The sequence below is a fragment of the Fonsecaea monophora genome, assembly GCF_001642475.1.
Source record: "Fonsecaea monophora strain CBS 269.37 chromosome Unknown Scaff74, whole genome shotgun sequence".
Classification (NCBI taxonomy): domain Eukaryota; kingdom Fungi; phylum Ascomycota; class Eurotiomycetes; order Chaetothyriales; family Herpotrichiellaceae; genus Fonsecaea; species Fonsecaea monophora.
In genome coordinates, this window is record NW_019174005.1 from 90,638 (window position 1) to 103,082 (window position 12,445).

The 12,445-nt window shown below is 52.6% G+C and overlaps 3 protein-coding genes across 3 annotated transcripts; 1 reads left to right on the top strand and 2 right to left on the bottom strand.

Moving 5' to 3' along the window:
- Nucleotides 1-2,462: 2,462 nt before the first annotated feature.
- On the bottom strand, nt 2,463-3,804 carry AYO21_08494 (hypothetical protein; the record flags this gene model as incomplete). The annotated part of the gene is made up of 3 exons (XM_022658437.1): nt 2,463-2,997; nt 3,063-3,220; nt 3,268-3,804. The coding sequence occupies 3 exons, from the start codon at nt 3,802-3,804 to the stop codon at nt 2,463-2,465; spliced, it is 1,230 nt and encodes a 409-aa protein (XP_022509261.1).
- Nucleotides 3,805-5,870: 2,066 nt separating this feature from the next.
- Nucleotides 5,871-7,924, top strand: AYO21_08495 (hypothetical protein; the record flags this gene model as incomplete). Its single annotated transcript, XM_022658438.1, has 7 exons — nt 5,871-6,062; nt 6,117-6,187; nt 6,263-6,376; nt 6,447-6,529; nt 6,599-6,796; nt 6,866-7,069; nt 7,164-7,924. 7 exons carry the CDS (start codon nt 5,871-5,873, stop codon nt 7,922-7,924), a joined length of 1,623 nt encoding a protein of 540 aa, XP_022509262.1.
- Nucleotides 7,925-9,173: 1,249 nt separating this feature from the next.
- On the bottom strand, nt 9,174-10,319 carry AYO21_08496 (hypothetical protein; the record flags this gene model as incomplete). Its single annotated transcript, XM_022658439.1, has 2 exons — nt 9,174-9,673; nt 10,013-10,319. 2 exons carry the CDS (start codon nt 10,317-10,319, stop codon nt 9,174-9,176), a joined length of 807 nt encoding a protein of 268 aa, XP_022509263.1.
- Nucleotides 10,320-12,445: the final 2,126 nt, after the last annotated feature.

Below are 12,445 nucleotides of genomic sequence, written 5' to 3' on the forward strand. Positions count from 1 at the left end.
AAGTAACAGGGTTTAAATTCCTTATCACAGTTTTGTCAAGCCTTTACTGTGTTCCTTTTCTGCGAAAATACACCCGGTAATTATGATGGTCAAGGTCTGTGATAGACACTTACTCAAACTGCGGGATTTCCAGGCAATTTTATACATTTACACGTCCCCATACCGAAAGATGGAGGGCCTGGAGAGTGTTACAACCGTCCTTCCATAGCCCTTGAGCCACGCCAGCAAGGCCATCGCAAGAAGCGACCCTATGTAGTAAGTGCAAAGCAACTGAACAGTATACATGCATAGACGAAAGCACTAAGGAGATGTTTAACAGCCACTGAGAGCGTCATAGGAAGTTTATGTCGTTGGGTCGGGGGGTTCGGTGAGGCTGTGCAAAAAGGGTTTGGGCTCGAGATCGTCACAGGACTGCGCCTTGGTATCAGGCAGCTGCGAATAATAGACCCGTGCTAATCGGACCAGGTCATAATGCTTGAGGTATCTCTGGTGTTTGGGAGATATGCCTGACAGTAGATGACGGCTTTGGGAACAATTACCTCTGTCCATGGATGGAGCCAGTATGAGGAAAGAATTCACGGAAAATGGCAGATTCAGGGAGACCGGGGAAAGGATTTTGCGGCTCCGTCCCTTTTAGGCAGTTATCCACTAATCCTGTTTTGGACTTCACCCTGAATATCAAGGTCTCAGTTAATAAACAAGGACACAGGCCACCCACAGGCTTCTTCTTTGACAAGATTACCATTATTGTCGTCTAGGGACTCCTTATCCCAGTAACCCCAGAAATGAAGTAGTCGACTCTACAAATGAATGCAACCATCACGAGGAGACTGTTAAGCGCTGACGGTCGACCAACTTGTACACCGACAACGTCTGACATTGTACACTCCTCCAACCGCGGAGCATTTCGTTCCACAACACGTTCTCTGTGTTGAGCTGTACGAGTCTGGTGGTCTATCTGCTAGTCGTTGACGAGCAGATCTGGATGCACGATTGCTTACAAGACGGACTATCAGTATAAGTTGGTGCATGCTTACTTATGTGAAGCAAACAGTCTCGTGGTCGCTTGGTCCTGCTTCATAATGATCAGTCGATTGCTTCCGAACAATCGAATCTCCAGCGAGACTCGCCAGACAGCAACATCTCACCATGCTTAACACGACCTTTGGTAAATCATCGCACATGCGAAAGCCACCGACTCGGACACTGCTCTGGTCCCAAAAAAGATTCTTCGAGCTAGGCGTATCATGTCGTGGTGACTGGTCTGACCGCCAGATGGATGATGGATCACAGCTCTCTGCGAGGTATCCAAGTCACTATTCTACACAGCTAGGAAACGACGTTCGAATGATTTGGTTAGTTCTCGGTGAGAACGCATTCGAACATGCCGGAAAAATGCGTGGGCATATTGCATTTGCATCATCGAACAAAATGGCAAGGCAAGTCGACGTGTCGCGTTGTCACAAGCCAGGCGCTGAAGTAGTATTTCCCCCTGAATGTCTGAATGTTTGCTGCGTTCCCCCTCGACTCTTTCATCATCTTCCTTGGGCAGGTGTTCTCCTGCCCAGCTACCCATGAGTAGAAACTACCGAGTACAAAATACAAGAAGCGGCTTGTGCAAGTACAGTTAATAAAAGCCAGGTCAGCACGAAAAGGGAGCCTCGCGTGCCTCGGTGAGTGGTCTTCGGCGGAAGTTGACCAGGGGCGAAAAGAGCCCACGGGGGCCACCGACCACGGGCCTTCACGGGCTATTACCAGCCTACCTGGACAACCTGGGCAACCTGGGCAACCTGGCCACCTAGGTAAGCCCGCCTAACAAGCCTAACAAGCTCAGTGCCCAGGGAGTGCCTAGTGCCTAGTGAGCTACCACCCCTACAAGAACAAGTAAGCACGCTAGGGGCCACAGGCACCCACAGGCGGCCCTCAAAGGCCTCTTAGCTGATTAATAATTCACTCGCACTTTGTACGAGCACCCACGATTTAACAGGCTCCAACGGCCCGTATCATCAACCGAGGCACTAAATTGCGAGATTGACGGTTGATGCGACGGCGTCAACTCTGTGAAAGTTAATGTTGATCTCGACAAGTACCGAGTACAACAATACAAGTAACATCTACAGGTATATAATGGATATATATAAACAGATTTATTTTCTAGGGGAAAAGTCTCGGTCTTTTGGGGATGTCGTGGAAGTTTTGGTCATCGCTCAGGGGCAGGCGCCAAGAGCGGGCAAATAGTGTGATAAGGAAACGCCCCAGATGTCGAGAGCTGTTCGGCCTAGATGTGACCATATGTACTTACGTGTCCGTGACAGACCTGATCATCATGCCCTTTCCAAGCTGCACCTCTATTTTTCCATACCATGTTCCCTCCCATCCAACCCAGACATACATACATACGTAGCCTTCTACTCTGGCAATAGTAGTGGTGGTAGTATAGTACAAAGATTCCACCCCGACATTCATTCCCTCATTTCAGTCCTCACTTCCCACTGGACATCTTTGCGGATCATATACCGTTGGCTCTCGTCGCTGTTGATACTGTTCCTGGCGGCTTCCCCCCTGGACGCTCTGGCGCCGGACCACTGCACCGTGGTGGATGCTGTAGGCCCTCCAGCGAGCTGTTCGGCGGTCAACGCCTTCGGGTGGCCGCCGTAATATCCGTCCTGGTCATCGTTGACGGAGGGCATCGCGGCGCTCTTGTTCTTGGACCTCAGAGTGGACAGCTGGAACCCCTTGGAGTGCTGGCCATGGCTGCGGTTGCCGCTGCCGTACCCATACCCGTAGCCGTATCCGTTGCTGGTGGCATGCATGCCGCCGAACCCGGTGCTCAAGCTCTTGAGGAAGTTGTGGAAGATGGGCACGGTGGCCGACACCAGCGAGTAGCTCATCTCGCTTTGGGTCCAGGCGACGAAGCTGGATTCACGGAGTAGAGGGTTCGTGGTATAGGCGCTTTGGTCGAAAGTGTGCAGTCGGAAGGCGATAAAGATGACGAGGCTTTTTTGGCGGGAAATCAGCTTTGATCACCCTGTAAGGAAAGGGAGTAATGAAAAAAAACTTACAACAGGCGGATACCAAAGATTGACAGTACCGTCATTTTGCTCGATACTGATGTCTGCAGGTCGTAGACCAGGTAGCCGACCAGGGCGATAATGGCGACTTCAGTCACGATGTCGAGTGCGCCAATGACTTGCCACCGTCGAAGCTTTGAAGAGTCCGTCTGTCAGCGTTCTAGAACCTCCAGAGAGGACTTCTCTTGAGACTTACAATTCCCGGACACTTCTCACCAACGGTCAACCACGCATGTGAGAGATTGCATTGAAAGGCCACAGCCAGGAAAGCGCCCACGGTCCAAACCCCCAGGACTCCCATGGCGATGTTAAAGACCAGCCTGTGTTGCTTCATGCGCGAGATGCGGTGGAGGAAGGAGACGAGCGAGATCTTGGCCAGGCCGATGACGACGATAAAGAACAAATTGCTGGTGTAATACATCTTTTGGACCTCATTCTGTGATTCCAGCGACACCAGATGCAGTGCCTTGCCCAGCCCTTTGGAGCATGCTGCCAGGACGACCGACGACTGGATGATGGCTAAGGTGGTGGCCGCATAGAAGAGATAGTCGTCGGTCCCGATGCCGTGGCTGATGGTGGTGCGAACGACTGTTCTGATGCCGGCAAAGAACAGGATACAGGCCAGGCCGAAGGCGGTCGAGATCAAGATATACGCCTCATGATCGTCGGGGGTCACGACGGCGAAGGGGGGCGACTGTCCCGGGGGAATTGTGATACTCGACTGCGAGGTCATGATGAGCGCTGAGTACCAAGTGGTGAGGACTCAGCACTGCTGCAGTCTGCCCACACACAACGGGGGCACAACGAATGTGCGACAAAGTCAATGGTTGTTCAAGAATGCAAGGATCGAAGTTTACTCGTAAAGACGGGATGGTTGGTTGGGCACGCACGGCTCTGTAGAGAAAATGAATGGCCAGGCACAGACGAACCAAACCCACGCGCTTATACAACAGGTCTCGTAATAATCGTAATTATCCATAGACACGGGAACGGAATGCCTTTCATACTATCAAGGCTGGCCCTTTGATTTCTTCTCCCTCGTATCTAGTCGGTCTCTCACCCTACTCCTCCACCTTCTTCGTGCCTAACTTCTCTTACTCTCCCGTCACCTTACGAATGGAACAAGGAGCATCCCAAAATATCGCTCCCATCCCCAAACCCCCCCTGTCAACTTGCATCAGTCAACGTCGCATTTCCCTGTGCGAAGCTTCATATCTAATAGGCGCGTCAACGCCACTTTGGACCATGGCTAGTCTCTGCGAGGGAAGGATCTGCAGAGCCGTTTGTGATGAGGGGGGTGGTCCCTCAGCCTATCTTCTTTGCCTCAAGCCTCTCGTTCCTGTTCCTGCGCACCCTGGTCAGTTGTCTGTGGAGATGAGGTTGACGGGGGATTCACGGCTCCGGCGCCCGAGGGCAGAAGCTCCCCGTCAAGTTGTTGCCTATCACAGCGCACGGACGTGGCGGACCGTGACGGACCTCCTTATTCCAGATTAGTGGATTTCGTCATGGCAGGGATTAACGTTTAGTGTGGATCTGCTATTCGTACGTACAATAAAATGTGCGATGAGGAAGGTACATACTTACTGGGCAAGTACGAGTGGGCAATTTGAGAGTGAATGTGATGGTGGTGGTGATGATGATTATGGCAACGAAACAATTGACAGAACACAGGGGGTTTTCCCTCACACTTCACAGACTCTCTTACTCTCTCTCGCCAATTCAAGAGACTCTCTTGGGGGGACTCCATTCAATTATCGTGTACTTGTCTCCTTCTTGCTCCTGCACCCTCCACTTCCGTCCTCCTGCATATCCATATATCCCTCGTACATAAGTGCCCGCAGTTTCCCCCCTCCCCGGCTGTGAGAACTTAATCGGAGGCCTGGCCACCTGGCTCACTTAACCGACGGAAATGTTCTGCCCCAAACTCTCACCTTACCTTGGTCAAGCCCCTCTTAATTTCTCGTGGATGTGATAGCTACCTAGCTATGTGGTCCTTACGTCCACAAGAATGCATGGCCACTAGTCTGTCGACAAGGGCCTCCTTCGAACGCAATGGGTGTCGAAGAAAGTCGCAAGTTGTTTGACTCAGTGTTCGTCCTCTTCTCTGTGTTCGAGACCGAAAATTGCCGCTGCTGCCGCTAATGCATGTAGGTTACGACTTATCATGCACGTCCCACCTCTCTCCTATCCCACTACGGTGGCATTGGTTTCAAGCCTCTCATGCACTGTACTGTGCATAACTCGTCGTTCAAGGGTTGGGAGGCAAATAGATCAGCGGGAATCTTGCCCGAAACAATGCAAGTCAAGAAGACAAGGGGGTTGGCACGGTGTGTGGACACTGGCAGCGTGGCTGAACCATTCGATACAGGGCACGGCCGTGAAACTGTATGATTAGGTACTGAATGGAGTAGGTGCTGGGGTGGTTTCTTCCCACCTCCCCGTGGCATGGAGCAGAGCAACCCATGTTTAAACTAGGGAGACGACGAAGGATCTCGCGAGCAGCGCGAGCAGTTCGCTTCATAACCGTAGGAGTCGTAGTCACAGTCGTAGTTAGTGGCCACGCATAGCGCGAGAAACGCTTACCCCGTCGTGCCCTTGTACCGAGTACGAATTGATCTGCCACATGGCAACCGACCTGACTTGACTGACCTCCCCTTTCCACCACCACCATCCTCCTTTCAACAACTCTTCCTCGTCCCTTTTTTCCCTTTTCCCCCACCGGCAACCATCTTTCCCTTTTTTTCCTTTTCTCTTTCTGCTTTGCGTCTTCTCAAAAGTTTCCCCTCGGACAAGACAAACATGGCGGCGTCGTTCCACCTCGATGGCAAGCAGATGAAAAATGTGAATGTCACGGATGCGCCAGGCTCGCCTCCAGACGGTGCTTCGGACGAGGTCTTTGACGATGGACTCAGCCATGTGGCCGAGAAGTTTAGAGGCACCTCGGCCGACAAGCGAGACATGATGATCATGGGCAAGAAGCAAGTGCTGCGTGTAAGTGTGAGGTAGAGAGACAAAGCGGTGCGCGGGCTGACCGGTTCCTTATAGCGAAACTTCAGCTTCATCACAATGCTGGGATTCGCCTCGACTTGCATTGCCAGTTGGGAGGGTATTCTAACGTATGTAAAAAAAAATCCAGCTTCTCCCTTCTTCGCGATGTGGTTGAGCTGAATCTGATGCTCAACAATTCACAGATACCTCGGATTCGTCTTGACCGATGGCGGCCTTCCCCTCCTGTTCTGGGGCTTTATTGCATGTGGCATCGGCCAGACTCTTGTCTATGCCAGCGTTGCGGAAATGGCATCCATGTAAGTGCGAACAGTAATAGAGCCTTATAATGTGGTAGCACCGTCGCTGATCATCATCTGCTTTCGACAGGTCACCCACAGCTGGAGGTCAATACCACTGGGTGTCAGAGTTTGCTCCGCAACGGTTGCGAAAAGTCTTGAGCTACTACTCTGGTAAGTGGATTTGTGTTATATTGCTTGTGTTGTCTTGTTTGTCCTTGGCAACTGACAACCGCCTCTCAGGCTGGCTCACTGCTATCGGCTGGCAGGTGTATAATGCCAGTGTGTGTTTCTTGGTCGGCACCATGATCCAGGGATTGATCGTCCTGAATGACCCGACATACATCTACAAGAGATGGCACGGGACACTCTTGTCCATGTCCACCACCGTCTTTTGCATCTCTTTCAACACCGTGTTGGCGTCTCGGTTACCAATCATCGGTATGTACAGTCCCGGAGTGGCCGGGCAAGATCCAGTATTGTTTCGAGGCTGACTGTTCTGGGGTACAGAGGGAATGGTTCTGATCCTCCACATTGTGGGCTTCTTCGCCATCGTCATAACCCTCTGGGTCATGGCACCGCGTGCCGACGCACATACGGCGTTGCTCGACTTCACCAACAACGGCGGCTGGGCGAGCGACGGTCTATCGGCGATGATCGGGCTGCTGGCCCCCATGGCTGTGCTGGTTGGATATGACTGTTCCGTTCACATGTGTAAGTCTTTCTCGCGGCCAATCATCTGTCGATCCTCTTCCCAAGAAATGGGTCAAAGCAAAGCTAATCTCGTTGACTCTCTTACACCTTTCAGCTGAAGAAATCAAAGACGCCTCAGTCACGCTGCCTCGCGCCATCATGGGCTCTGTCACTGTCAACATTACCCTGGTCTTCGTCCTTATCACGACCCTGTGCTTCACGACAGGTGATCAGACCTCGGCGGCCACGTCAGCCACGGGCTACCCATTCATCCAGGTCTTTTATAACGCGACCAACTCGTTCGCCGGCACCAACGTCCTGACGGCCATCATCATCGTCATGATGGCCGCGTGCGCCGTGTCTGAGGTGGCGGCGGCGTCGCGGCAGATCTGGGCGTTTGCGCGTGATGGTGGGCTGCCGGGTTCGCCGTGGCTCGCGCGCATTTCGCCTGGGTGGAACATCCCATTGCCAGCGGTGACGGTAACGCTGCTGGTGTCGGCGCTGATCTCGCTCATCAACATCGGTTCAACCGTCGCGCTCAACGCCATCACCTCGTTGGGTGCCATTGCCACGCTCATCTCCTACTTCCTCACCATCGGCTGCGTGCTGTACCGACGCCTCACGGGGCCCGAGCTACCCCCTCGCCGCTGGTCACTGGGCCGCTGGGGTCTGCCCATCAACGCTGCGGCCCTGCTCTTCCTAACCCCGCTGATCTTCTTCCTGAGTTGGCCCCTGACAACGCCCGTCACGGCCGAGACCATGAACTGGTCGAGCACCATGCTTGGAGGCTCCCTGACCATCGCCACGGCATATTACCTGGTGCGGGGCAAGACCTCGTATGTGCCACCCGTTGTCCACGTCAAGCGCGACATGTGATGAAGCGCGAAAAAGCAGAGCAACCTGTGTTTATGTTTTTTTGTGTGTCTATATTTGTGCGTGCGTGCGTGCGTGTGTGTGAACGTGCGTTTATTTGGAAAATACCATGACATACAATATCGCCATTCTTTCGAATTTCTGGATATTACTGGGGAGATTTCCCGACAATGTACGTGCGTGGGTGGATTTTGACGGGGTGGTGAATTTTGGGTTCGGGAGCTAAGATCCATTTCCCGTTGAGCCTTTTTTTGTCCCGCAAAAGAACTAAGGAGGGCGGCGGCGAGCAAAAAATCCATCAAAATCCATCTTGTATAGACTTTTCACTTTTTGGAGTAAGGGAGAGAGAGGGAAGTGCCATGGGAGCAGGAGAGGCGAGAATGGGAGCGAGGCAGTCAGTGTATATAGAAGAGTGGAAGAGGGAGAGAAATGAGAAAATGCACATAGATGGAGACCCGAACATACCGAATATAATCGGGTATACCCGAGCATAGCCTATATTCCTCTCCTCTCGAGCATAAAAAATGGTGACAATCTATGTGTATGTGGGCGTACGTAGTAGACTATGTGTGCGCGTGTGTTTTAAATAGGGTTATACAAGGTATGAGATACCCAGGACTATATACCCTCGTGAGTCGCTACCGCGTGGACCTCTGATGGAGAAACCCAGTCACTTATTTCCTTAGGTACTTACCAATGTAGGCAACCGAAACCAGAAAGGGGGAAAAAAAAGCGAACTTGTTTCGTACTCGATACTCGATACCCCTAACACACAAAGATACAGGAAATGAAGTATGAGTATCAAGGGAACGTACATGCGCGGTATGTACAGGTGCGCTATGCGCGAATAGCAGGCAGACAGAAAAGCTGCAGGCAGTCAGGTAGGTGAAACGTAACAAGATAACGAGTAACAAGGTAACAAAGATAACATGGTATAAAAAGACAAATACCAGGCGATGCGCCTAGCCTTGGAATGTCATATCATGGTTATACAAAAGTCGCACTCGCTCGTCCGTCAGCATCGGCGGTGGAGCTGCTTGCCGTGTGCCTGCTCCGCAACGGCCCCTGGGTTGCTTTTGAGTAGTATATACAGGGCAGAAGACTCGGGACTCGTCCAGTGTGCCCTCCCTTTCTCTGCCACCCATCTGCCACTCACTCACTCGCTTACTCACTCACTCTGGTCGGGATAATATCGCCCAATGAAAAAGGTCTCGGACTTCTCTCACTGATCATCTCGACACGACCCTGTCCGTCATGATTGACTCACCCCTTCCCCATCCCCCAAGTCTGTCCACATGACCGACCCACCCGTGATGCCGCGCAGCTTGAGCGGATTCGACTTATCCACCCGCACGACTTTCTTGCCATTACCTTGGTCATCGTCCTCGATCTCAGCCGTCGACACACTCCCGACCAAGTACTTGAAGCCGCAGCGCTGATAGAACGGCTCGGTGTTCTTGGCGCCGATGACCACGGCGGGCAGCCCGTCCTGCCTGGCCCGGTCCAGACCCCAGGCGACCATTTTCTGGCCGAGGCCCCGACCCTGGTAGGCCGGGTGGACGGCCAACGTCGAGAGTTCCCAGTGGTTGGGGCGGGTGAAGAAGCGGGCGGAGAAGGGCTCCAGGCGCGACGCAAAGTTCCATTTGTTCAGCGGGTTGGGGTCCGCGAGCGAGGCCGCGGCGATGGACCGGTTGCGGAACAGGAAGCGATGGAGGGTGTAGAAGAATCCAATGACGGGGGAGATCAGTCTTCCTATAATTTGGATCAAAAATCACACATTTGGTCAGTGGGACTTGTTTATCAGATAGATGTGTACGTGTGTATTTTATAGGTCGCACGAGCCTGTCCCCGGGATATGGTATCGATATCACGTTGGACCGGATCGGGCCAGCCTTTCACTGCAACCGCATCTTGCATGGTGGCTTGACCTCACAGACTCCCACTGATGGAAGGGAGAGGGTCATCAGCTCTGGATCCACAAGCCATGCATATGCATGCCCGGCCTCGTACTCGCAGTTGGAAAGAGGGAAAAGAAAACGCCAGATATTTTTCAGAAGCATGAATGATGAATGATGAATGATGAATACTTACTCGGATCCCACCATCTCACCACCCCCCAGAGGCGATCTGATCCTTTACCCTCGCGCCCCCATTCCGCCGCACCGGTAATCAGCTCTCCCGACCTCTGTGACGGGTCTTGCTCGTAGCTGACGATCCAGATCTTGTTGTAGTCCCAGAAACTCTTGACGACCTTCTGGTGCCAGACGGAGAGGTAGTCGTCCGGAAATTGTTTCCGGTAGGGGAATATGTGGTCGTTGAGTTCCTCGTCGTAGAAACTCAGGGAGAGGATCTTGGAGATTGCCCCGAGATCCGAGTGCTTTGCCAGGCGGATAGGCATGTTTTGATTTGTTCACTGTCTCGAAGAGGGGACGAATGTAACGAAGGAGGCGTGCAAATACAAGGATACTGGTAGAGTCGAATGGTTGGTCGGCTGGTTGGTTCGGACGTTGGCCTGGGTTCCAGTATCTCAGACGATGGCCCCCACAGTCCTGGCACAAGTTGACACTGCAAGAAAAAGAAACCCTTGCTTCCCCCTGGGTGACCAGGATTCTTCGTCAACAATCCTTCTGATGATTGAAACCAAGATATCCTTCAAACGCGAACCGGTCCCCTCAGGTAAGCAGCCAGGCAGGCCGGGCAAGGCCAGGCGAAGCAGGGTACTGTTTGTCTGGTCGCTTCCCGTCGATCAACTCGGCACAGTACCGAGCACTCGTTCTCGAGGACAAGGTGGACAAGGTACAAGCATGTAGTAAGCACTCAAAAATCCCGGCCCTCGCCTTCACCCTCGCCCTCGGCCGGCCCCCTGTCACGCAGTGTGGTTTCACTAGGGTACTGGGTACTGGGGTGAATTCTCCGCTCACGCAAGGCCCGACCGACCGACCGACTGACCACCTGAGCTGCACGTGGGAAAACGATGTGGAATCTGCACAGGATCGCAAAAAGAAAAAAAAAATTGTGGACAAGGGGGAAACGAGGGAAGAGATCCTGCCGACAACGTGGGAATCCAAAGTAACTAAGTGATGGAGTCAGGCACCACACAGGTCAGGTACGGGAGCAGGGGAGTCAATAATAATTCAGGTACAAGAAACTTTAGCATGGCATCTTAAAACCTAGTCGTAGTCGCACTCCCTAGGTACATAGATAGTGTGAGATAGAGAAAAAAAAAAGGGGAGCAGACCCAGACAAAACCGCCAGGTAACTCCACTACTTGAGGGTCCTCGCAAAGGTCCCCCTTGGATACATGACTGTGGATTGTGTGACGGTGAAAACAATCTCACCAGACGGCTTTACAAAAGATACGAACGAATCGTACCAAATCCAAAAACGCTTATGTAGCTTCGCTTGCACGAAAACAGTCGAGTCTAAAAATCAAGTTATTGACATTAGACAGCGAGCTATGAGACTTCGCCACCGAGTATCCCGTCCCAAGGGGAGACATAGGTACTTCGGGTACAGGTGCAAGTACTGTAGGTACTCGTAGCGACCACAGTCGGGGAGCCTTGGAAGATTCTGCATCAGCATTGATCGGGACAAGCGTCAGGCACAGGACGGCAACGTCGAGAGCCGAGAAACACATTCTCTCGTGCCAAAGGACAGACTGCAGGACCATTCCAAACTCGTCTAAGCGAGCTAGTACCTACGAGGTTGGTGGTCATCATCGTTGACAAAGAACGACCGTGCATGTTTGCGCAAGAGAAGAGAGAGAGAGAGAGAGAGAGAGAGAGAGCATGGGCAGGGGGAAAAAACGTGCGGGAAGGATGCCAGAGCCCAGCATAGGCCCAACTGGTGTTCGTAAGAGAAACATCGTTCGGCATCGAGCCTTTCGCACCTCGATAAGAAATGATCAGCAAGAGAAGTGGATTGGATTTAGTTGGGTGACCAAGAGATTCAGCTACGGGTACTCGAGGGACAAGGATAGCAAAGGTCCTCGCAACACGAACCATCGTGGGGGGGAAGGAGGCGTCGCCAATGGAGTTGGCTAGAGAACCAGAGACCCAGAGACCCATGCATCGTATGGAGCCTCTCCAACAGAGACGCGGTAGGGCGCGATCCCCTGACGGCTTTCTCCCGAAATTGCATGAATCGGAATCAATATTAGCAATTGGCCAACCGTCGGTCATGATTGAAGGCTGGGGTGGCAAGGGGTGGAGGCATCAGCAGTCCATGGTGATTCTGCCCTCCCGAACTTCTGTCGCAGTGTCCACCAACAAAGATGGCCGACCATTCACGGTTTTCCGGACCGAGGATCGAGCCTGTCCAAGAATGCGCTGGGTCTGGCCAAAGAAGCGGTGTACCAAGTCTGGTGGCGGCCAGACACTTTTTTCCCACAAGTCTTTTTCGTATTCTCGGGCACTTGTTTGCTCAGATGGTGGCGGCCATCGGGGAACAGAAACTGTCCTGATTTGTCGCCGGTAGCGTGCTTCTGCATCCCGACTTGTCACTGTGCCCGAGCAACCTGGCCTG